Source organism: Sebastes fasciatus, chromosome 16 (genome assembly GCF_043250625.1).
Source record: "Sebastes fasciatus isolate fSebFas1 chromosome 16, fSebFas1.pri, whole genome shotgun sequence".
Lineage (NCBI taxonomy): Eukaryota > Metazoa > Chordata > Actinopteri > Perciformes > Sebastidae > Sebastes > Sebastes fasciatus.
In genome coordinates this window covers 13,447,913-13,470,825 of record NC_133810.1, presented here as the reverse complement: position 1 = coordinate 13,470,825, position 22,913 = coordinate 13,447,913, and the positions used below count along the sequence as shown (strand labels likewise).

Below are 22,913 nucleotides of genomic sequence, written 5' to 3'. Positions count from 1 at the left end.
CCACCCATCTGTCCCCCTGCTTCATGTCTGTTATGTTTGTTAATACTGTCTGTTATAGCCTTAGTTATGGGTCTACACTCAATTTCAGAACCTTTTTTTCCATTTTGTAAGACCTTTCTTATGGGAGATAGGTCTTAAGCTGTTTTTAAATTGTCATTAAACAAGCCTTCAGGTATTTTAATGTAACATGTGTAACTGCTTTATCTTATTTTTCTGTATATCTGAATGTCTCTGCAAGTCTACCAACTGTCTGTTTATGTTTATCATCACACCTCTCTCTCTGTTTTTGTGTGTCAGTTTTGCTTTCTGCCCATGTATTGTATGTGTGTTTTTGCATGCACACATTTATTTCTCTGCCTTTGATTTTTCTTCTATCTTTCTTTCCGAATTTCTATTTATGTCGTCCAATGTTCTATTTGTGACTCCGTTTCCATTTCCTCTCTTTCTCTCTGTCTACCCGTCTCTCTCTGTCTCTGTCTCTCTTCCAGTCTAAAGCTGATGTTTTGGACTATAAGCAGCTGGCGGCTCTGCCCCGGGTCAAAGCCATGTATGACATCCAGAGGCCTGACATCATCCCTTATCAGGCCGACCATGCACACACACACCTCTCAGATGACACTCTGGAGCGATACAGCTGCGGACAGGTACAGTACACACACACAAACACACACACACACACGTGAAAGTTACAACATTAGGTGAGTTACATTTCGTCTGACAAAAAGTCAGATAAAATGAAATTAACTAATGACATATATATATATATATATATTTTCTCCTTCTCATCCAGTCATTGGGCTCCTTATCACCATACTCTCATGTAAGTACTTCATCCGCCAATTTTACTCCGGTTGATTTTAAAGTAGTAGCTTTGCTTGGAAACAATGTAATGGGAGGAAAATGAATGCAGATTTACAAACGGTAAAATTGATCGTGATGAATCGGCACCGATGGACCAAATGTAACAGATCCACATTAAATACAGTTTCTTCGTCACTGTCATTATGAATTTCAGTGGTTCGGTTGCATACAGTCAGTCACAGCAGGCCACCAACTTGCCTTTTAGTGCCACAGCAACCCCTTGCCTCATGTTACCTTTACATGCAAGTGATTTCAGTGAGTTCTGCACAGTGAAGCATACAAGTTAAACATTTTGGCAAGAGAAAGCACTGGTGTCGCATTATTGCAGCAGATAACGTGAGTTGAGGTATTGGTATCAGGAGAGAAAAAGTTGGATCGATGCATCCCTAATTGCAGCGACTTTCAAATCTCTGCAGGCTGATTTTCATAGAAATGAATTGCTAATAATGGCTGCCAGGAAGGTAGGAAAAGAAAATATGAAAACTGACAATCATTTAAAGGAATAAACTCCCCGACAAATGAGATATAATGTGTTGAAGTGCTGGTAGGTGGATTTTTTTTTTTTTACCAGGACAGAGCAAAGCTATCTGTTTCCATCTGTTTCCAGTCTTTATGCTAAGCTTAGTTAACAAGCTGCTGGCTCCAGCTTCATATTTAGCATACAGATATGAGAGTGGTATCGATCTTCTCATGTCATCTCTCAATGAGAATATTTCCCAAATGTCAAACTATTCCTTTAAAGTATGGCTGCTTCGTAATTAAAGGCCTATGACACCCAAAAGAAACCTTTTGCTGTCTGCCATCTTTCCTCACAACTGGTTCATTCAGTTGGTGCGCATTGGAATGCAAGTTGTCCTAAGAGGTGTACAATTTTCTATTTTTAGCTTTACTTTCTATTCAACGTTACTTCTGACAAGGAGTTTGGGAAGAACCCGAGCAGTTCTCAACTGCCTAACATGGTGAGATAAGTAACGTCAGCTAAGTTAACATTTACTAATGACGTTAGTGGGCTGAGACACTGTCTAGGGGCTGTGGAATAAATGAACTCAATCAACTAATTGTGGCGTTATTGTGAAATACAGTATAACGCTTTAACTAGGGCAACCCAATGACCACAAAGCAAACATCATTAATCGGTCGGCTATACGATTGGTCTGCTAACAGGGTTAACTGACTCTCAGCTGAATGCATCGTGGTTGCTCGTAGTGACGGCAGCTTTATCCTCGTAAAAGCCTTCAATTTTGTTTTTTTCACTTTAGTTTTTATTGATGTTTTTCAAGGTTATACACATATCAACAACATATGGGCATGTACTCAGTCAGACACACAAACAAAGGGAACAATACATACAGGACTCGTGTTTGGGAGTTACACTTCCAGTATTGCATACATTCTCATGTCATTTCCAACTCAATCAGTTGTCCTTTCTGCCGTCTTCGTCGCTGTTTTGGTTTTTGAATAATGTCCATTTCTCCCACTTGTCTTCCATCTGTGTTTCTTGCAGTCTTAAACGATGTGTCAGCCTCTCCATTATGTATCTCCTCTACTACCCCCATCCACTGCTCGTGTGTAGGGGGTTTACTTTAATCAATTTTAAATGTATACTCATCTGTGTTATTTATCTACGCCAACGGTTTACATAAGTTACTACGAGCAACCACGGACGCTTTCAGCCTGAAGTCACCAGACAGACAGTATAGTCACTCCGCTAGATGGCGGAACACACAAAGCGTTCGCCAGATTTATGGAATATTGAACTGCTCTCAACGTGATTAAAATTGTGTTTTGAAAGGAGGCTTGTGTAATCTAATTTACTGCATTTAGTAAATGAAGCACATCACTCTAAGACAGCCCCTCTCGTTCTCTCTCTCTCTCTCCAGGATCTCTTGGACAGCGTGGAGTTGAGAACGAGGCGTTCCTCCAGCTCCGCTTTCACTGACTCTCCTGCACACAGTCGCCACGGAGGCTCCCCACTGCATTATTATCTCCCCGGTAATGTGCCCACTCAAGCAGAGACACACACACACATATGCACACAGAAAATATGAGGTCCCTAACTAGAAAGGCGTACTAGCTCCTTAAGTGGGTGCAACGGGGTGTCATGTCCCATTCAGAGCCCCAGGATTCCCAGCAGCACCCGTCACACACATACATGCTCACATACATGTAATTCGTCAAGCTATCAGTCTGTCTGTCTGTCTGTCTGTTTGGGGACGTGGGCCATTCTGTTGCTCATGCTTTGGTTTCTCTCACTGGGATTGGCTGCGCTGGCTGCAGGCAGTGAGAGTGGCAGGAGTTCACCTTATTACAGTCAGCCAGAGCCCTGGTGTGCCACACCCAGCACCACCACCACCACCTTCCAAGCCCCCAAGCATTTCCATGTGCCAGGTAGGCCGTCATCCATAACGCTGACCCCTGACCTGTTTACTAACCCGAATTTACCCACGTCAGATCGTAACCGACCCACCCTCCAAATATTTACTCATACTTAGAGTTAGGGCTGCACGATTATGGCCAAAATGATAATCACGATTATTTTGATCAATATTGAGATCACGATTGTTCATTGATTTGAGGGACAAAAAATATTTTTTTGCACTTCCAGTGGGCAACTCTGAAAAGTGAAGCCAATGTGGAAGTGCCTTAAACTTGCATTATATCTAATATCCAGCAGGGGGCGACTCCTCTGGTTGCAAAAAGAAGTCTGATTGTCTAGAAGTCTGTGTTTTCTGTTCATGAAAGTTAATTATAACATTATGGTTGCATAAAAATGTCTTATTCAGCGTTTGGTTGTACTTCGCTCCACCCTTGAGTCACTTCTGGTTGCAAAAAACCAAGATGGCCAAAATGCCAAACTTAAAAAATGGCAGTCCACAAACCAACGGATGACGTTATGGTGACTACATGTACTTATTATACACAGTCTATGGTGCGCATGCAGAGGGTTAACAGGTCCCCAAAAGTGAAGCCAAACATCTCCATCGCAAGCTGGTGGCTGGCTGTTAGTTTAGGAAGCATTTGATTTGATATGTAGCAGAGTTTTCTATGAGCGAAGCACGCATTGGAAACGTCAATAGAGAAGTCGATCATGTTCATTTAATTGTGGGAAGCCAAAATCGTGATCCTGATTAATATTCCATTATTGTGCAGCCCTACTTAGAGTCCAGACTCCATCTAACCATTACATTTTAGTCAAGACCCGGACCCACATCGTGACCCCTGATCAACACTAGCTGCTCTCCTAACAGACACACAACCTCATTCCCAGTGAGCTTTTAACCTGACTGAGTAGAATATATATTATTCTGAAATGGGCCATTCTGCATAATGAGTACTTTTACTTTGGGTACTTAAAGTATATTTTGATGCTAATACTTTTGTACTTTTACTTAAGTAAGATTTTGAATGTAGGACTTTTACTTGTAACAAAGTATTTTTACACTATAGTTTTGCTACTTTTACTTAATTAATAAGTCTTAACACTTCTTCCACCACTGTTCGTTAGCATTATTATAAGTGCTCAAGTTAGTTGTTGACAGAAAATGTATCGATTAATTGTCATTTTTTCAAACAAAAATGCCAAATGTAAGGATTTGCTGCCTTTTTTCTGTTTTATATTTTTATCTTTTGGTTTTGACTGATAAAAGAAAAACAAATTGAAGACATCATTCGGGCTGCAAGTTGTGGCTGCTATTTGTCCCTTTTTATTTTATAGACATTCATCGATAATGAAAATAATCGTGATGCAATTTTCCCACAAGTTTCCCACACTATCTAAGCAGAGAAGAAAATGAATCATCCATCCGCAATAACCTACAGTAGTTATCCTTATTCATTGTACTCCAGCGGGGAGTCTCTGTCTGATTTATCTTACTGATCTGGAGCTCTTGTGTAACATATGAACGCTTTAATCTAACAACTAATACCAGTTCATTTTATTTAAACACTCCATCAAACCTCCATTTTATCAAGTTATTGCCTCTCTCCTCCCTGAATGTCCCACTCTGTCTTTGTTCCTTCACTTTAAAAGGGCCTTTACTTTCCACTGCAAGCTGTGCATTTGGTTTCCCTCCATCTTTCCCTCCTCCTGCCTTCAGTCCATTTCTCACTGCATGTTCCCTCTCTCTCTCTCTCTCTGGCTTTTTCCGAGGCTGTTATTCCTTGCCAGCCCCTGCGACATCACATCGCTCCCTTCGAGCTTTTCAACACAGAGCAAAATGTATTTGGTAGATGCTTTTATACAAAGTGCCTCACAGTATCTCGAGTGCATACAAATTTAGCGTGGATGGCCCATTGGGAGTCGAAACCTCTAACTTTGGCAGGTTTAGTGGCACGCTCTGTGAAGAATTTGGAAGTATTTTTTGTTGTTTTATTGCAGCTCATGATACAAACTATTTTAAATTTACCGTAATGTGTCGCTGTGGTGCTTTTCCAGCACTCAAAGCTGAGTAATTATTCAGAATAATCCACCAAATGAGAGCTACAACCTACCACATGCTCCTGGCATTTCTAAGTTTCTCCCTTTTCTCTCCTTTATCTTTTCCTCTGCCTCTCCATCCAGCCCTCTCTCCAATCTTCAACTGCTCTCCTCCCTCTCCTTTATTCCTGTGCCATCTGCTGCTCTTTCCGGTAATAAGCCGGTGAATCTGTATTAATCAGCCTCTCTGCACGTCAGTCAGGCTGTCTGGATGCATGGCGCTGTCTCCGCCATAGCAGTTTATTACCTGTGCTGTCAGCTTTATGGTTAAGGAGACTGTTTGTATGTATGTAAATGTATACAACTAATTTGGTGGGACGGTGATGATGAAGAAAATCCATATTCCTCTCCTCTCCTCTCCTCTCCTCTCCTCTCCTCTCCTCTCCTCTCCTCTCCTCTCCTCTCCTCTCCTCTCCTTTCCATCTTCCCTTTGCATTCCACACTCATTCTGTTGCTGTTTCTCTTCTCAGCTTCTGAGGAAACCAACATCTACAGGAAACCCCCCATCTACAAAAGAAAAGGTTAGTTGATTCCTCACCATGTTGTGCTTTTTATAGCTCTCGTTAGACTGTCTACCTGTCAGCCAGTTGCTTGTCGATGCATTCTCAGTATGCTTCTGTTTGTCTGACTTAAGGAATCAGTTAGAGAAAAAATCTGTTTCTGATGACATTCACTCCTCCTCTACAACTTCTCTCAGAGGGAAGTAGTCCGAAGAAATGAAAGCATTTCTTCTACAAGCCTACACAGGGTTGATGCAGCTGTAGTTGACCACATTGTCTCTAATATTATCTTGAATTCTGCTCTTTGGATTTTAAACTGGTGGTTAAATATATTGAGGTTGTATGTAAAAGCTCATTAGTCACCAGTTATTGAAGGAAGGAGGTCACCTTATTGTTAGTTTGGCTCGAAACAGCCATATTGACCCTTTAGACACTCTATTGGATAACATTGATTTCAATTTTATTTATTGTTTTTGCTGCATAAGGTTTTTACTTTTGTAAGATACATTCCAGCTGTGTAAAAGTTAGGATTATTGCTGTCTACTTGGAGAACTGGAACAATAAGTAAGCGTCCACTGATTGGATTTATGATTAACCTTCTTATTTTAATTTTTATTTATTTTAATTTAATTTAATTTACAGTTTTTCTCAATTGTTTACACACAAATACTGGTACTTGACACACAATGACCACAACATGTAACTCATGCACCAACCCCCTGAACCAATTCTGCTAAACTACAAGCACAATTCCTGCTTTACACTCAAATTGCAGTTCTAAAACACACTTTTTTCAGAACACTACACACAATTCTCTGCATTTGGCACAATTTTCATGAAGAAAATCTCGTTTTCACAAGGAACACACTGTCATTCAAAATTCTAAAGTCAATTGCCCTACTATGCACACTGACTCATCACATGGGCAAACACCTGTCACACAGTGTTACAATTAGCAATCAGTTGATGCTTTTCATGGCTGGATTCGACATGCTAAGCGATATTTCCCCCACTGCTTGGCCAGGGAAAACATTGCTTGTGATGTGGATGAGGTGCTGTGGCCAGACCGAAACAGAAGAGAGGATGCAAAATAGTTTTTTTTTCGTTTTTTTTACTGTAACTGTATACAGTAAATTCTTCTGTTGTTTTGTATGTAGACCACTGTATGTGCAACTTTGTGTTGGTTGGGATGTACACTGTGTACATTGTTTTTGTGGGGAAAATAAAATATATTTGTTACCATGTATTTGTGTGTTCTGAGTATAAAAACAATATTCTAAAATATTTTACAACACACTTATGTATGTACTGTCTGTAGTAAGTGTAACACTGAAGAAAAAAAGGGCCTAAGTCATTATGATGAATGGAGAAGAAGTGTTTTCCATTCATCATAGTGTTTTACATTGAGCACATCAGTGTTCAACTGGTTCCTATAAATGTCTATTCATATGATGGTTTGTGTGTGTCATTTGAAAACAAAATACCATTTTGAGAAGAAATAACATTGTTTTGAATGTAAAGTTTAATTTTGCAGGAGAATTGAGGGGTTTTGCCCATTGTGTGTGTGTTTTTTGATTTGTGTGTAGAGTTCTGAGAGTATGAGGCATGCTTTCAGAAAATGTGTGTGAACAATCGAGAAAAACTGTAATTTAATTTAATTTAATTTAATTTAATTTAATTTAATTTAATTTAATTTAATTTAAGTTATTTATTTATTTATTTACCAGGAACAGTGCACTTTAATCAACATTTCAGTTTCTACCTCAGTGTAAATGTGCCAGAGTTAGCTGAAGAGCTAATTTTCATCTGTAGTCCCTGGGCAGGTTATTCCAAATTAGAAATATTCCATACACAACATACAATACTTCAGCAATCACTACAGTACAACACAATACGATACAATAAAATACATACTGTAAATACATTACAAAAGTAGCAGATATGTAAAAATAATGACAGTATCGGTAACAACAGTACCAGAGATGAGGTTGTGTGATTACTCATGATTGCAGGTTTGGTTTGCTCTAAGCCATCTCTTAAGTTTATGTTTAAAGGTTTGGTAATTAGGAGTATTTCTTTGAGGTTTTGCATATTGGAATTGTAAGTAGAAACACCTCAAAACTACGTACAAACTGTGTGCTAAAGTGGCTTAAACAGAAAGTGAAATTTGCCATTACACAAGTTGTTAGTTACAGCCCTAAACGCCATGTACAATCAACGTTGCCCTTCCACTGACTATTATCACTAGAGAGGCTTCATATCAGCCCCAACACTGACTTTATTAAGGGGAGTGCATCTGCCATGATGTGACCGATCCATATTCAAATCAATGTCATAAAATCAGTATTCCTGCTACTATATCAGCTGCTTAATGGCTACACTGTGCCGCCTGCTCAGTTTTTAGCACCATAGGAGTCCCTGGCCTTATGTTACCTTTTTATAAAAAACACGTTCAATGAGCTTCACGCAGGGAGATTTTTAAATTTGGAAAAACAAGAGTACTGCTTCAGATCAGGAATCAATGTCGGAAGAGTTGAGGTATCGGTATGTTATCTGTCGGGTCCTAAATGAGTGAATCCCCTGAGGACTAATAACGTTACACGGCTAAAACTAAACTACAGCTGTGATGTTGGGTAGTTGTTGCCACATCAGAGACTACAGATTATTCAATTGGTGATTCAAGAGAAGTAAAACTCAGAGAAGCAGCGCCAAATCTTGTGAGTGTGTAGGTGATCCATCAGTGCTCAGATGGCGGGTCCGGCAGACTTACAGTTCCTCAGAAACACCTCTGGATGATTTACGCTGAGCTACAAAGTGCTGACAAACCTCTCTCTCTTCACAGTCTGAGCCGGCAATCTGTGATCTGGGCTCTGTGGATGAATTTCAATTTACAGTACAAATCATTTATAGAGTGGTTTTCATATTAAGGCAAAGTACCATGATCAGATATATATATGCTGTATATCTAGAGCCATAATGTATGTCATAGTCAAACCTGGCTGCAGCTCAAAGATAAACTTTTTAGAGCCAGTCAGGGAGGTGTTTGGTTTTATTACCAGACGGGAGAGAAAGATAGCGAGAGTTTAAGAATAGCAGATGTAACGCACAAATGAGTGGCTTAAATTTTTTTCTTTTGGGGCTTTTTATTACTTCTGTAATATCTGTTTTAAATGTAAAAATGTTACCAGGATCAGGGTGTAGGAGGTTTCCTCGGCCAGAAACATGTCTGCATGGCATCTGTCCTGCATGTGAATGAACATGAAACAATGTTGAATACATTTGTCTATGTCAAAGGGGACATATCATGCTCATTTCCAGGTTCACACTTGTATTTTGAGTTTTTACTAGAGCATGTTTACATGCTTTAATGTCCAAAAAACACATTATTTTTGTCATACTGTCTGTCTGAATATAACTGTATTCACCCTTTGTCTCTTTAAGACCCCCTTCCAAAAAAAACCCAGTCTGCTCTGATCGGCTTGCGAGAAAAATATGGTGCACCTTAGCAAAGGTAGTTCTCAAGCTGTGGGCAGTATATTCTAATGAGCATGTATGTGACATAGGAAGGGGAGCTAAATCTGAATGGCTTGTTGAATCACATGTTTTCTGATCTAGACATCCCACAAAAAACTGACTGGACTGTCTTATTTCACAGTTTGCGGGTTGGTAGACACTCCACATATCCGAATGTATGTGCACAAGCATTGAAAAAGAGAGTTTTCCATGATACAGTATGTCACCTCTGAATAAAGATTTACATTTTTTCAAAATGACCTCATAATCCCCTTCTGAAAATATCTCAAATAGGGGACAGATTGCTCCGTTGTTTTTTTGTGTTCAGTCTAAGTTTGGACTGTCCAAAGACTAAAAGTCACATTCATGCATCCACAGCATCAGAGGAAATATATGACCTTTGTTATATGTCACCCGCTCGCTCTTCTCACTGTCTAACAAAACCCACAAAAAACCCCTTCAACAATTTCCTCCAAGACATATTGCATCCTTTCATCCTCGCAAGGAAATCGTCACCCTTGACAACTTTGCTTGCTTATTGGAAGTTGTGCATCGTATCCCATCACATCGTCTCTGACCTCCTTTCCCTTCTCTGTTCCCTCGCTTTTCATGCCTCCCTTCTTCCCGCCTGCTGTGCCCTCCCCTCTCTGTAAGTAAATGCACTACTTTAGTCCGTCTTGTTTCGCCTGCATGCACGCACACACAAAAAGGCACAAAACATCAATGAATCATTTTAGAGACCAACAACAGACAAACCAACAAACAAACCAATCCATTTTTGTTAAAGCAGAACATGTTTTAGCATTATTGCCCCATGATTGGCTTTTCCCTTCTCGGTGCCGTGTCGTTATTTCAAACATGTAAAAACAAATTGTTTCTTTCTCTGATCGTTTCTCCCTCAGACATATTTGCCTCTCCGACAGCCAATAAGAGTAAGACCAATGAGAACCTCCTCAACACCAGTGGCCTTTCCACCTCCAACTGTAACAGCCTTTATCACCCAGACTCCAACTACTACCCATATACTGGCTCTCCAAAAGGTACTGCTCCCTCTCGTTAAAGAAATTCATAAAGAAATTAGTGGCGTTAAAACTCATTTGCGTTGACGCGTTATTATTATCTTTGACAGCCCTACTATTCACTCTTTACTTCCCATCTCTCTGTAGTCTCCAGGGTGAGGAGGTTTTCATCCGGAGGAGAGGAGGATGGATGGAACCACAATATAAACAAGGTAAGAAAGGAAGACAATCTCCTGCTTCTCCCTGTTATATTTTAAGTGTGCGTGTTAATATTTAATGAGCTAGTTAATTAAATGCTTCTTTCCAACCTCACCCACTGGACATGTTACAGAATGATGCTCCTCTCTCCTTCTATCATTTCATATTCATCCCTCTATCTGTCCTTTCCGTGTCTCATCCTATTTTATTCCATCAACATCTACCAACTCTTATTGCTCCATCTATCTGTCCACTTTTCCCCACCTTTTTTTCTGGCTCCTTTATTTAACCCATCCTTCTTTTCTTTCCTCTCTACTCTCCCTTCTTCTTCTTCCCTCCTTCCCTCCCCACAGGGAATTGGCAGAATGATCCTGAAGGAGGAGATGAAAGCGCGGTCGGGTTGTCACGACAATGACCAGTGGGGGAGCAGGCGCAGTTCCCGCTGTAGCAGCAAGGAGGCGCTGAACAATCTGGAATACAGCTCCCTCAATGGCTGTAAGTCTGTGGGTGTGAGTGTTTGTGTGTGGCTTTTGTAGATTTTACTACATGTTGCATACTTGACATCACAGTGTGTGACAGTTTCTTGGTCATTTGCTAATAAGCACTAAATACAAAGTGCAGCTGAGGCTGATGGGAATGTCATTTAGTTTTACAGGCATTTGGTCATGAACTAAAGTATTTCCAAAGTTGACCATTTACCTGTTTATGGCACTAGATGAGAAGTAAAGGGACCACCAAAGTTATTATACATTATAGAAGTATTTCACCACTTGAAAGATTTTCATAAAACTAATCTATGCAGTAGAAAGGTGCAAATATTTTTGAAATTGGTGCTACAAGACCAGACAAAAAGGGCTGTGTTATTCCCTTCCCTTTCGTTTTACGGTGACATTTCAGAAAAAAAACCACACTTGCTCTATGCACAGATGTCTGTTTTGCCCCGCTGGCTTTGGTTGTTTTTTGCCAGTTTCTTTTAGGGATCTTGAAACACTCCTCGTCCTTGGTCCAAAGTGGTGGACTTACAGACTGACATTGTCATCCATAAAGTGATGCCGCTAGCACGGCTAAAAACTGATCTGAAGAACCGTGGTAGGCTCTGCTTTGAAAAGGGTTTGTCAATAATGTAAAGTATAAATGATCCGTAAGCACTGACATGGTCCTTTAATGTATTGGGCGTCAAGACTGTGGTTTAGGTTCATGGCTGAAGATAGGATCAGGTTTCAGTTAGTGTAATGGTGATGATCGGGCTGCAGTGGTGAAGGTTAGAGGTTAGGAAATGAATACAGTTGCCTTTACAGGAGGAGCAATGTGTGTCTCGTTGTGATGCTGAGCAAGTTGTAGTGTGTGTGTGTGTGTGGGGGGGGGGGGGGGGTTCCCACTTCTGTATTAACTCTCTCATTGATCACATTCCTCATTGCATTCAGCACGAGTGCGGGCGAGACAAAGATGGAGAGACTCGTCGAGAGAAAGAGAGCGAGTGTTTAGGTGGAGGTCAAATGGGAATAAAAGAGAGGGTGTTATAACAGGAGACGCAGCGAGAGAGAGCGAGAGAGAGAACGAACGAGATAGAGAGTGAATTAAATTCAAAAGAGAGAGGGAGTGAGAAGCTGAAGCAATTTGGAGCTGTTCAGAGAAGATGTATGGCGTGAAGCCACGAGGTAAATCAGGGTCAGAGAGCGGCGAGAGAGAGAGAGAGAGGGAAATGAGCTATGGGCACAGGGAGGTCAGACAGAGAGAGGTGTGGATAATGTGAGCGTTCGGTGCTGCGTAATCACTGTGGGTTTATACAGTCTGCTGTTATTATACTGATTAGAAAAATACTGAGAGGTGTGGAGGTGACATGAACTCCTACTAAATAATTGACATAACAGATTTTGCTTCTTTCCAAAGATTAGCAGTGTCAGTCATTTGGCCCACCACTTCAGTCCAGACTCAAATATCTTAACAACTATTGGATGAATTGCCATAAAAGTTTGTACAGATGTTGATGGTCCCCAAAGGATGAATCCTTTCGACTTTTACGATCCCCTGACTTTACCTTTAGTGCCACCATCAGGTTCACATTTGTGGTTTTAACTGAAATATCTCAAAAACTATTGGGTGGATCGCCATGAAATTTGGGGCACACATTCATGTTCCCCTCAGGATGAATTGTAATACCTTTGGCTTTTCATCTATCGCCACCATCAGGTCAACATTTCGATTTTTTTCGACATTGGGGAAAACTGAAACAATCTGATGTCCGCATTGCGTCCAGTTAGGAAGAGGTGTCGTGTTACTTCATCAATTATGATAATAAAAAAAAAAAAAAAAAATTAAAAATCTATTCCCTATCTTACATTTCAAATTCCAGCACCTACGTTTGTGAAAAATGATCTGAAGCTGCAGCACAGTGCATTAAAAATTACAAAGTTCAGTGGATGGATGCCATAAACATCTGCATTTTTAACATGAGTGGCCCGATGCTGCACGGCTGTGCCCATGCTGCTTCATATTTTATATGATGTGTAGGTCGTGATGGTGATTTGTCTGCATGTCGATGCTGTCAGGGGGCATATCTTCACACAGCTGATGTTTTATAGATGTCCCACAACAGCTGGCCTTCTTTATTTCCCTGCCACTGAAAATTAACGCCCTCATTTCAGTTTACTGTTGGCCCTCATACTTTTATTATAGACCTTTTCATTGCCATTCTGTTGCTATGGTAACAGCTTTGGTCCAAGTGTACTTCCTGTCAGCTACTGCATTTACAAACACGACAACAGGAAATACAAAGGGGCCCATTTAGAATGTCTTGTCCAAGTTTGAAAAGGTCTATATGACTATATGATTTATTAACCCGAATTAACACAGTCTCACATACTGGACATAATCACACAAGACACTAATATGCATGTATCCATGTGCACACATCAAAAATGACATCTTCATCGTCACCTCTGGGTTTCTGCAAATACAGCATATACTATATAGAGGAAAAGGAGGCATTGTTTTAAGTCTTCATCAGGGGCAGTTTTGGTACGCGACCACAGGGGCGATTTTGGAGACGAGGGATCGCCTCGTTTCCCAGCATTGGATGCTTGATGGACTACCACTAGACACTAGGCACCTGATTGGACAGGTGTAGCTTTCAAACCGGAACCAACATGGCAGCTCATTTGGAAACCTTTTTCTCTTATATCACGGAAATAGTTCACCGAAATGTGTTTCTGAAAACATTCTATGCGAGAAATAAGCCATGCAGTTTCTGAATCTGTCTTTATTTTAAATCAACAACAGTTAGTTTAAAAGTTTCTCAGGATTTTCCAGAGGCGGTGAGTCACGCTGGATGCCCCCTGATTTACATAAAGTAGCCTAGACCTCAGCGTTATGCAAATGAGGAGCGGGGAAACGTGATGGTCCGTCTCTCGAACCGCACCGCCACGCTACCAGAATGCATTGCACGGCTGCTTACATAGACAATGAATGGGAAGCGTGGAAAGGACGGGGGCTATGTGGACACGCACCATTACAGGTGTCAGGAAACATCAGCTGATTGCTCAGTTGGCACACATGTAAACAACTTCACTTCCTTGGAAGCTTTTAAACAAGCGTTAAGGGAAGGCTTAGATCTGCTACTGTTTCTTCAAAATGAAGGATTATTGTAATTGATTAGGACTACAGAGTTTAGGAGCTCAAGACACAAGACGTCTGATGCAAGAGATTCTGTGTTTTCAAGGTGTATCACTGATGGAATTAATGTAGTGTCGTGTCTGTTTTTTCTTTCTTTCTTTCTGTCTCCGCTGTCTCTCTGTCCTCAGCTCCCAGGTCCATCTACAGTGCAGACAGCGGTGAGTGGTTCATCAGAGCATTTTGATCTCTGAGGTCATCTCAAGGGAACGGCGACACAGCGGGCCGTCTTCCGTCTGATCCCCCTCCATCCTGTCGGTTCTGCTGCGACAGCGGCAGAGCTTTAAGTGGGAGATTGTTATCAACTCACACACACACACACACACACACACACACACACACACACACACACACACCTCTGTTCGTTTGGGTTACAGGTGGGAAGATGAATGGCGCTGTAGCTTAGCAGCTTTTCTTCAGCAGCAGCACTGATCCAGGATCACAGACCTGAACCTCTCAGCCATCTGTCTCACAACCCACAGTTTACACACTACACTTCTGTTTGTAAACATAGATGTGTTTTATAAGATCACATTAACCACACTTGGCCTTTATATGCCTGTTATGCAGCTGCATTTTGTAAAATAATAATAATAAACTTTATTTATATGGCACCTTTCATACTGGGGGATTAATTCAACATGATTTACAACAAAGTGAAGAAACCAGATAATAAATAAAAACAGACAGATTAAAACATGCAAAATACTGCACAATAAAACCAACTAATAAAACAAAGGAAGGCATAAGAACAATAAAAGATGAGTATAAAACAAAGGAAGAGCGACAGCTAGTTAAAGGCAATGCTGAATAAATACGTTTTCAGTTGTCGTTTGAAAATGTTCACAGAGCTTGCATCACTTATAGCCTCGGGTGGGGAATTCCACAGTTTTGGTGCATGGTTAAAAAAAAGGCTGAGCTTCTGATTTTGTTATTTGTGGGATAGTTTGTATTTAAAAAAAACGGCATCAGAGGATCCAAGAGGTCATGAAGGATTATAAGACGACAAAGAATTAGTATTATAGGCCGGTCCCAAACCATTAAGAGCCTTGTAAACAAGTGAAAGAAATTTAAAGTCAATCCTAAAATGATGCTCTGATGATCTCTTCACCATCTCTGTTATTGCTCTTGCATGAATTTTAACTCCTCAAAATATGTACGGTAGTCAACGGTGAGAGACAAATCAACTCAACAACGCTACCTCTTGACAAGTAACCGCGTCAGTGCTACTGCAGTGCTGAGTTTTCTCTTCCATTCTCCAGTAAACTTGCGGCGGCGACGCGCTTTGACTTCAGGCTGGTGCACGCCAAGGGTATAGTACGAGCAGGGAGGCAGGGAGGCATCTGATTGGTTCTTTCCAAGCGGACCTCAAGGCAGTGATTGGTAGACGTTTTTACAGGATTACAGCAGCTACAGATGACGGCTCTTTTCCGCTCCTTTTTCAGAGCTCATCAGTAATGGATCGCTGTCGGGGTGTAAAGACCATTTCAACCAATATAACAAATAGTGTATACTGGATAACATCATCAACTCTGCCTTTAACTGTGATGATTCAAATGGCAGTAGAGGTTATAGGCCAGTACTTGTACTATAAAGACATTGATTAATGAGATGCATAGGCTATTAGTTTTCACACCGTTTGGCATCAGGACACACTTTGATGAAACAACCATATTTCCGAGACACACACCATGACTAATCTATGAGACTCATTTCTTTGTTGAGAGAGAGAGAGACTTGTAGATGACAAACCCATTATAGTTCAGCATCTCACTCTACGCCCCGGCCAGTATTCTACTGCATCATCGTCCCGGCTCTTTGACATCGCTGTGTAATTTAATTCCCTTCAACAGCAGAGTGAACAAGAGAGAGAGAGAGAGAAAGGCTGAAAGAGAAGAGAAGGAGGGCAGAGTAAGAGAGCAGAAGAGAGGGAGGGCGGGGAAGAGAAGAGCAAAAGACTGAGGGGGAATGGATGATGGAGCCAAGAAACAAAAAATAAGATAGTGAAGAAGAGTCAAGTGAAAGTAGAAAGACTGAAGAGAGACTTGAGTGGATCAGTGTGACTCCACTGCCCTCTGCTGCCTCACCTGTAGAACCACAAATAAAGGCCTGCCAGAGGATGCTGGTGGTTACCGATGGTTACAAGAAGAGTGACAACAAAAGTATGGATTTAATTTTGATGTGGTGGTGGGGTGTTGATATTAAAATTAGGGCTGTCAAAGTAAATGCAATAATAACTCAATAACGTATTATTGCAACTTGCAATTTTTAGGTTGTAGCTGGCTCAGTTTTCTGCAGTTTTTATTTGTATTTTATTTATTTGTATTTAGGGTATACATTTAATAACCAGAGGGTAATACAGCACATCTAAAGGATTGAAATGTCATTTACTTACTGATTTTACTGATGTATGTGTGATCGTCGGAGCCACATTCCTTAATTGGGAGTGTGTCAGGTGGGTGTACGGGAGGCAGTGGTAGCCTTGAGGTTTAAAAAGCAGTTCTAGTGTTTTTTTTATTCTCGTACCAAATAGGATAAATCGTTTCCAGAAACTGTACGACAAAAAGATGTTAGAAACCATTTTTTAAATCCTTCAGCAGCTGTCAGTGTGTAGAGGTACTGTGCTCCTATTCATAAATGTATTGTTTTTAATATTGTTTATATTGTTTTGCATAATTCCTGTGTTTGTTTATGGTTATGTGTTTTTATTTGTTCTTCCAGACTCATACATTGCCAAATCGTCCTCGTTGCCAGGCTACGGCAAGAATGGACTCAACAGGGTGAGCAATCATGCAAACTGGTTGTGTATGTGTGGTAGAGAAAGAGAGAATATGATAGGTCTGGCTGTGCAAAGGTTGCCTTTCTCTCTTTTCACTATAGGCCCTGTTACCCAAAATGTACACTGTCTTTGTATCTGCTTAATTATTAATTCAGTCCAGTGTTTCAGTTTATTTGATACTTTATCAGCTAAGGCTAATTAATGACACAATTTAGTTTAGTTTGTTATGCCTCTGCGACAGACGTGGTCAGGTTGTCTGTCCCATTCTGGTGAACACAATACCTCAGGAATGCTTTGAGGGAATTCCTTCAAATTTGGCACAGAATGTCCACCTGGACTCAAGGATGAACTGATTAGAATTTGGTGGTCAAAAGTCAATGTGACCTCACAAAATACGTTTTTGGCCATAACTCAAGAATTCATGTGTTAATTATGATAATTTCACACAAATGTCTCATAGGATATAATGATATAGTGATGACATTTTGGACAGTAAACTGCCACTTGACTGGTTGCTATAGGAAAGTCCTTCATTTGCCGTTGAACCTTTGAAACTCATCAGTTTTATATTTATATTTCATACATAGTATTACTTCCCGAAGCCAACTGAGACAGTAACTGACAACTTTATATTGTTATGATGATATTATTCAGTGTGATACATTATTAGACAGACACTGATGGGACTTTTTATCGACACAATATTTAATGATTTCCGTCTACATTGCTTGATCCTTTCCCTCCATTGTAATGATTAAATAAATCTTGTCGTTGTGTTCTGACAGCCCGGGAGCGCTGGTGCAGATTATTACCAGTATGACAGCAGTAAAGCAGTTAACTGGCAGATCAGAGGTAAGCCTATTGTGCAGCTTAAATCTGCTTATCGGCAGTTCTTCTCGTTTCCTCCTGATTTACCTCCTGGTGCATGTTATATAATGATGGAATCGAGGTGACAATGAATGCAGCGGTTAAGATAACGTATTTTCTCTTCTCCTTTTCTTTCAGAATACAAGGTAAGAGGTTCTTGCCAAAACTGGTGAACTGAGCCAAGTGTGAAAGGTCTGGATCAGTGGGTAATAGATAAGGAGGATGTGTTGTCTGTTTAAAGTTCATATTGAATAATGAATTCATCTCACTCAGTAACACCCACTTGACTTTGTGAAGCTGGATGACTCAGATATTGAAAAATCTTTACAGAAAACTAGAAAGTTCACCAGCTTCAATGGGAACTAGGGGAAAATAGTTTATTATTCTACCGTCACCTACGATAAGCATCACATCATAGAGTGGAGATCATTAAGGAATTAATAGGAATTAAGGATTTTTGACTTTGCATTCTGCAACTATTTCTCCCTTTAAGAGTAATGGGACAGGGTTGTAAGGAATGCTACTCCTTTTTAAAGTCCAACAGCTCGATAAGAGCGAAACTTTATTCACTAAACAACTAGAAAAAATAGATTCAAACATTCAACAGACTTTAAACTTTGTCAAACTTCGTTAAGTGCATTTCTTGTCATTTGTGTTAGTGATTGGAAAGAATTGCAGAAAGTCTCCTCTCTTTATTAAGAAGAAAAACAACCATGTCAGCGCAAAAAACGATTTTTCTTAATCTCTTCCTCAGTGGAATACTTCTATCTGCATGAATAATTACCATAATTACACTAAACTAAACAGAGAGGCTCAATCAATTTTTCTAATTAATTTTAGCCTCTGTCATTGTTGTCATTGCTGCCGTTGGCCACTAGAGGGTGACGAAGATAAATAAAAAATCAGTCTGCCTGTTTTTATGGTGCTGAAATATTCAAGCTGGTGACAGCATCAGTGAAAGTGAAGGAGCATCTGAATGCAATTAGATTTACAGTTTCTGTGTTTAAAGAGTCAGAAATATATTATATATATATATGGAAGTTGGGACATTACAGTTGCTCTTATATAAAAGCATAAAGAAATATAAGAAAAATAAAACTAAAGTATGTAACATATGTGCGTCAAACACATACAATAAATAACCACTGTGTAAATAAGTAAATACAAAATGCTGAGAAGTGGGATCTATTAAGTGTGTTCAATATAAATGCAAGAATAGTATAAATAGTGTAGTATAAATAATAGTATAAATAACTAGATAAGAATATTTCTTGAAATGTATACAGGAACTGTGCTGAGTTATTGAATTTGTATTCACATGTTGACCAAAGCTTCAACGGTGCATTTTGGTGCAAGAAGTTGAATAAATGTATTTCTGTGTGTGTGTGTGTGTGTTAGATCTACCCATATGAAGTCCTGATTGTGTCAGTCAGAGGGATGCAGCGTCTCCCGTGTGATGTGGACCGAGCCAGACTGGAGGTAAAGTGCTACAGGACTCTTTTACAAAATCTAGTTCAATAACTGTCTTATATAGACAGACAAGAATATAATGAAAACACAGACAGACTGACATTGCTATCCATAGAGCCATGTCTAAAATGTTTCTTGATTACATATCTGAAACGGATAGGGATTATTTTAGTTTTTACTAGCAATTTAGATTAATCGCAAATTAATCTGTTCAAAATGTACCTTAAAGGGAGATTTGTCAAATATTTAATACTCTTATCAACATAGGAGTGGACAGATATGCTTGCTTTATGCAAATGTATGTATATATTTATTATTGGAAATCAATTAACAACACAAAACAATGACAAATATTGTCCAGAAACCCTCACAGGTACTGCATTTAGCATTAAAAATATGCTCAAATCATAACATGGCAAACTCAAGCCAACAACAGCTGTCAGTGTGTCAGTGTGCTGACTTGACTATGACTTGCCCCAAACTGCATGTGATTATCATAAAGTGTGCATGTCTGTAAAGGGAAGACTCGTGGGTACCCATAGAACCCATTTTCATTCACATATCTTGAGGTCAGAGGTCAAGGGACCCCCTTTGAAAATGGCCATGACAGTTTTTCCCCTTCTCTAAACGGCTCTGTCTCCTCTCTCCTCCCAGCGTCACCTCTCACCAGAGGAGTTCTACAGAGTCTTTGGCATGTCCATGTCTGCCTTTGATCATCTCGCTCAGTGGAAGAAAAACGAGCTGAAGAAACAGGTCCGACTCTTCTGAGGAAAAAGAAGCCACAAGAATCGTCTAACCTAATGCAGGTCCAACAGTGTGCTCTGAAAAGTAGCCTCCAGAGAGGTCTGCTGACCCCAGCTTGACTGTCACAGAGGAGGAACTGGCTGAAATCCTCCTCCTTTTGAGGTGCCAAGAGAACAGAACTGTTGAGCTCCTGATTTTGTATGTACTTGGACTTCTTAAGCAATACATATGGAAATGAGAGGAATGATAACTGGAAGGAGATCATGAAGACTTTGAGAGGCAGCAGATGAGCCACGTTTGAGCTGCAACAGACAGAATGAGTAGAAGTTCTTCTGCTTCTCCCTTCCTACCAGCAGATGGCAGTGTGTTAACAGGAGCACCAGGGTGGCAGTCTGATACATGACCAGGTGGACTGTAAAATGATGTACTTCCTACCATACTGAGGGGTCTGCCATGCTGCGCCAAGCTTCCATCCATGCTGAAAATTAGGGAGACAGGTTGGGAAGTTAATAGACTGCCTGGGAAACAGACTGGCACATTGTTTGGGTCAGTAAAGATCCAGTTTTATTCATCAGCAACTCTTAAGCTGACGAGATTAGTGAGATTCTCATTAACATTAGGGTTATTGAACGTGACATACACAATGTTTTTTTTAAAATAATGAGCAAATAATGCAACCCAAAGGTTTTCTTCTTTTTTTAAATACTGGCATGTGTTTGTTATTTTGATGTCAGTTTTTTTCTGAAGCCATATCAGTGTTGAGAGTTCTTCTCTATGACATGAGTACTGAGGTGGTTTTTGAAATATGATGTGATCGTAAGGTTTAATGTGAATGAGCCGTGTGAGAGAAATCAGGTTTTTGGTACTACACACACTTTAAAAATAAGATGTTTTTGCTTATTTTATTTAAACGTTTTTGTCCATTCATGCTTGCAGCTGCACTCGTGAAGCGGCTCAGGCTTTCAGATGTTACATTACAGTTAAACCAGACTGAATCATGTTTGTTTGCGTGTGTGTGTGTGTGTGTGTGTGTGTGTGTGTGTGTGTGTGTGTGTGTAATTACAGCATATGACTAAGGGTGATTTTCATGGATGATTATTCAGACCTTTAGAATGAAGGGAAAAAACAATGCACAAGTGAAGGAAGGAAATGGGAAGAGGGATTGAGAAGAGGAGGAAGTAACAAGGGAAGAGACAAACAAACAAAGACGCAAAGAGAAGTATTAGTGTTAGAGTTAAGAAAGGATTTGTGTTTGGGTTAAAAAAACAAACAAGTGTGAGAGAAACTGAGCTGAATGGATTCAATAGGAGTCGAATGTGTTAGATAGCTTGAATGTAAAAGATTAAATGATGCTACAGGAACTGAAATCATGAGGTGTGTTTGTGTTTACAGGTCTTCAAAGCGCATTTACCACATTAAATGTGTTTGGTAGGCTACTAACTTATTTTTAATTTATTGTATCATTTATAATTTACAAACCCGTGTCTGTCACTACCACTTCTGAATAAATGATTCGAGCTTCACTGTTTTATTATTTATTGACCCCTGATTGTACATGATGATGGACAGGCTTGTTTGTTTCAGGCTTTTAGATTTTGGTTAAGGTGTCACTGGGTCAGCGGTTTCTTGAAAGGATTCAAGTGGTTCTTCCAAGAATATCTGGAAATGTTGATTTGATTCTGAGCTGTAATGTAATTTGAGGTAGTTAAATTTATGAATGACTACTCTCTTGATAGCTTCCACCTTTACCACTCCCCATGTTTAGCGCATTAGAGATTAGTACATAGACCTGTGGTTACCAACCTTTTTGGCCTTTGATTCCCTTAAATAAAGCAATGTCTAATTGTGACGCCTCATCACTGATTGTCACCAGTTCGACCAAAAAGTGAGTATTGTTTTTTTTTTTAGAGGCTTGAGGAGGTAAAAATATTCACTAATTCACTTGAAAAATGGCAAAAATTGAAGAAAGGTTTGAGTCTGTTGTTTTTGGTCGAGGTATAGGTAACTTTATAGGCTACTGTTGGGTAGTTTAATCTTTTAAAGTGCATCATATATTATAAACTCATCACATGTTTTATATTTAAAATCATTGTCAGATAAATGTAGTGGAGTAAAAAGTACAATAGTTCCTTCTGACTTTGTTGTTGTAAGAAATGTGAATATACTGGCAGATATACAATGAAATCACTAATGAACAACATATTGTGGATTGCACCTCCTCAAACGTGACCAGTGTGGCTTCAATGGGAGTGTTTTTTAGAGTCATAGCTTTAAAATGTGGGTTGAACCCACCACAGTCTATGAGTAAACCCACAGTCTAAGTCTATGGGCCACAGTCTATGTCTATGGATCACAGTCTATGTCTATGGGCCACAGTCTATGTCTATGGGCCACAGTCTATGTCTATGGGTCACAGTCTATTGGTCACAGTCTATGTCTATGGATCACAGTCTATGTCTATGGGTCACAGTCTATGGATCACAGTCTATGTCTATGGGTCACAGTCTATGTCTATGGGTCACAGTCTATGGGTCACAGTCTATGTCTATGGATCACAGTCTATGTCTATGGGTCACAGTCTGTGTCTATGGGTCACAGTCTATGGGTCACAGTCTATGTCTATGGATCACAGTCTTTGTCTATGGGTCACAGTCTATGTCTATGGGTCACAGTCTATGGGTCACAGTCTATGTTTATGGGTCACAGTCTATGTCTATGGATCACAGTCTATGTTTATGGGTCACAGTCTATGTCTATGGGTCACAGTCTATGTTTATGGGTCACAGTCTATGGGTCACAGTCTATGTTTATGGGTC

General features: G+C 40.0%; 2 protein-coding genes across 2 annotated transcripts in view; one reads left to right on the top strand and one right to left on the bottom strand.

Moving 5' to 3' along the window:
* Nucleotides 1-21,620, top strand: part of LOC141752807 (actin-binding LIM protein 3-like) — a 60,026-nt gene extending 38,406 nt beyond the window's left edge. Inside the window, exons 11-24 of the mRNA XM_074610998.1 lie at nt 489-644; nt 791-820; nt 2,742-2,853; nt 3,139-3,249; nt 5,809-5,859; nt 10,254-10,391; nt 10,518-10,582; nt 10,922-11,063; nt 14,369-14,398; nt 16,959-17,017; nt 17,802-17,868; nt 18,022-18,029; nt 19,282-19,362; nt 20,008-21,620. Coding sequence (XP_074467099.1) covers nt 489-644; nt 791-820; nt 2,742-2,853; nt 3,139-3,249; nt 5,809-5,859; nt 10,254-10,391; nt 10,518-10,582; nt 10,922-11,063; nt 14,369-14,398; nt 16,959-17,017; nt 17,802-17,868; nt 18,022-18,029; nt 19,282-19,362; nt 20,008-20,121 — 1,164 coding nt within the window. The 3' untranslated portion in view covers nt 20,122-21,620. The remainder of the gene's footprint in view (nt 1-488; nt 645-790; nt 821-2,741; nt 2,854-3,138; nt 3,250-5,808; nt 5,860-10,253; nt 10,392-10,517; nt 10,583-10,921; nt 11,064-14,368; nt 14,399-16,958; nt 17,018-17,801; nt 17,869-18,021; nt 18,030-19,281; nt 19,363-20,007) is intronic.
* The window catches only part of fgf13b (fibroblast growth factor 13b), a 260,311-nt gene that overhangs the window by 186,166 nt on the left and 51,232 nt on the right, over nt 1-22,913 (bottom strand). The gene's annotated exons all lie outside the window — the stretch shown is intronic.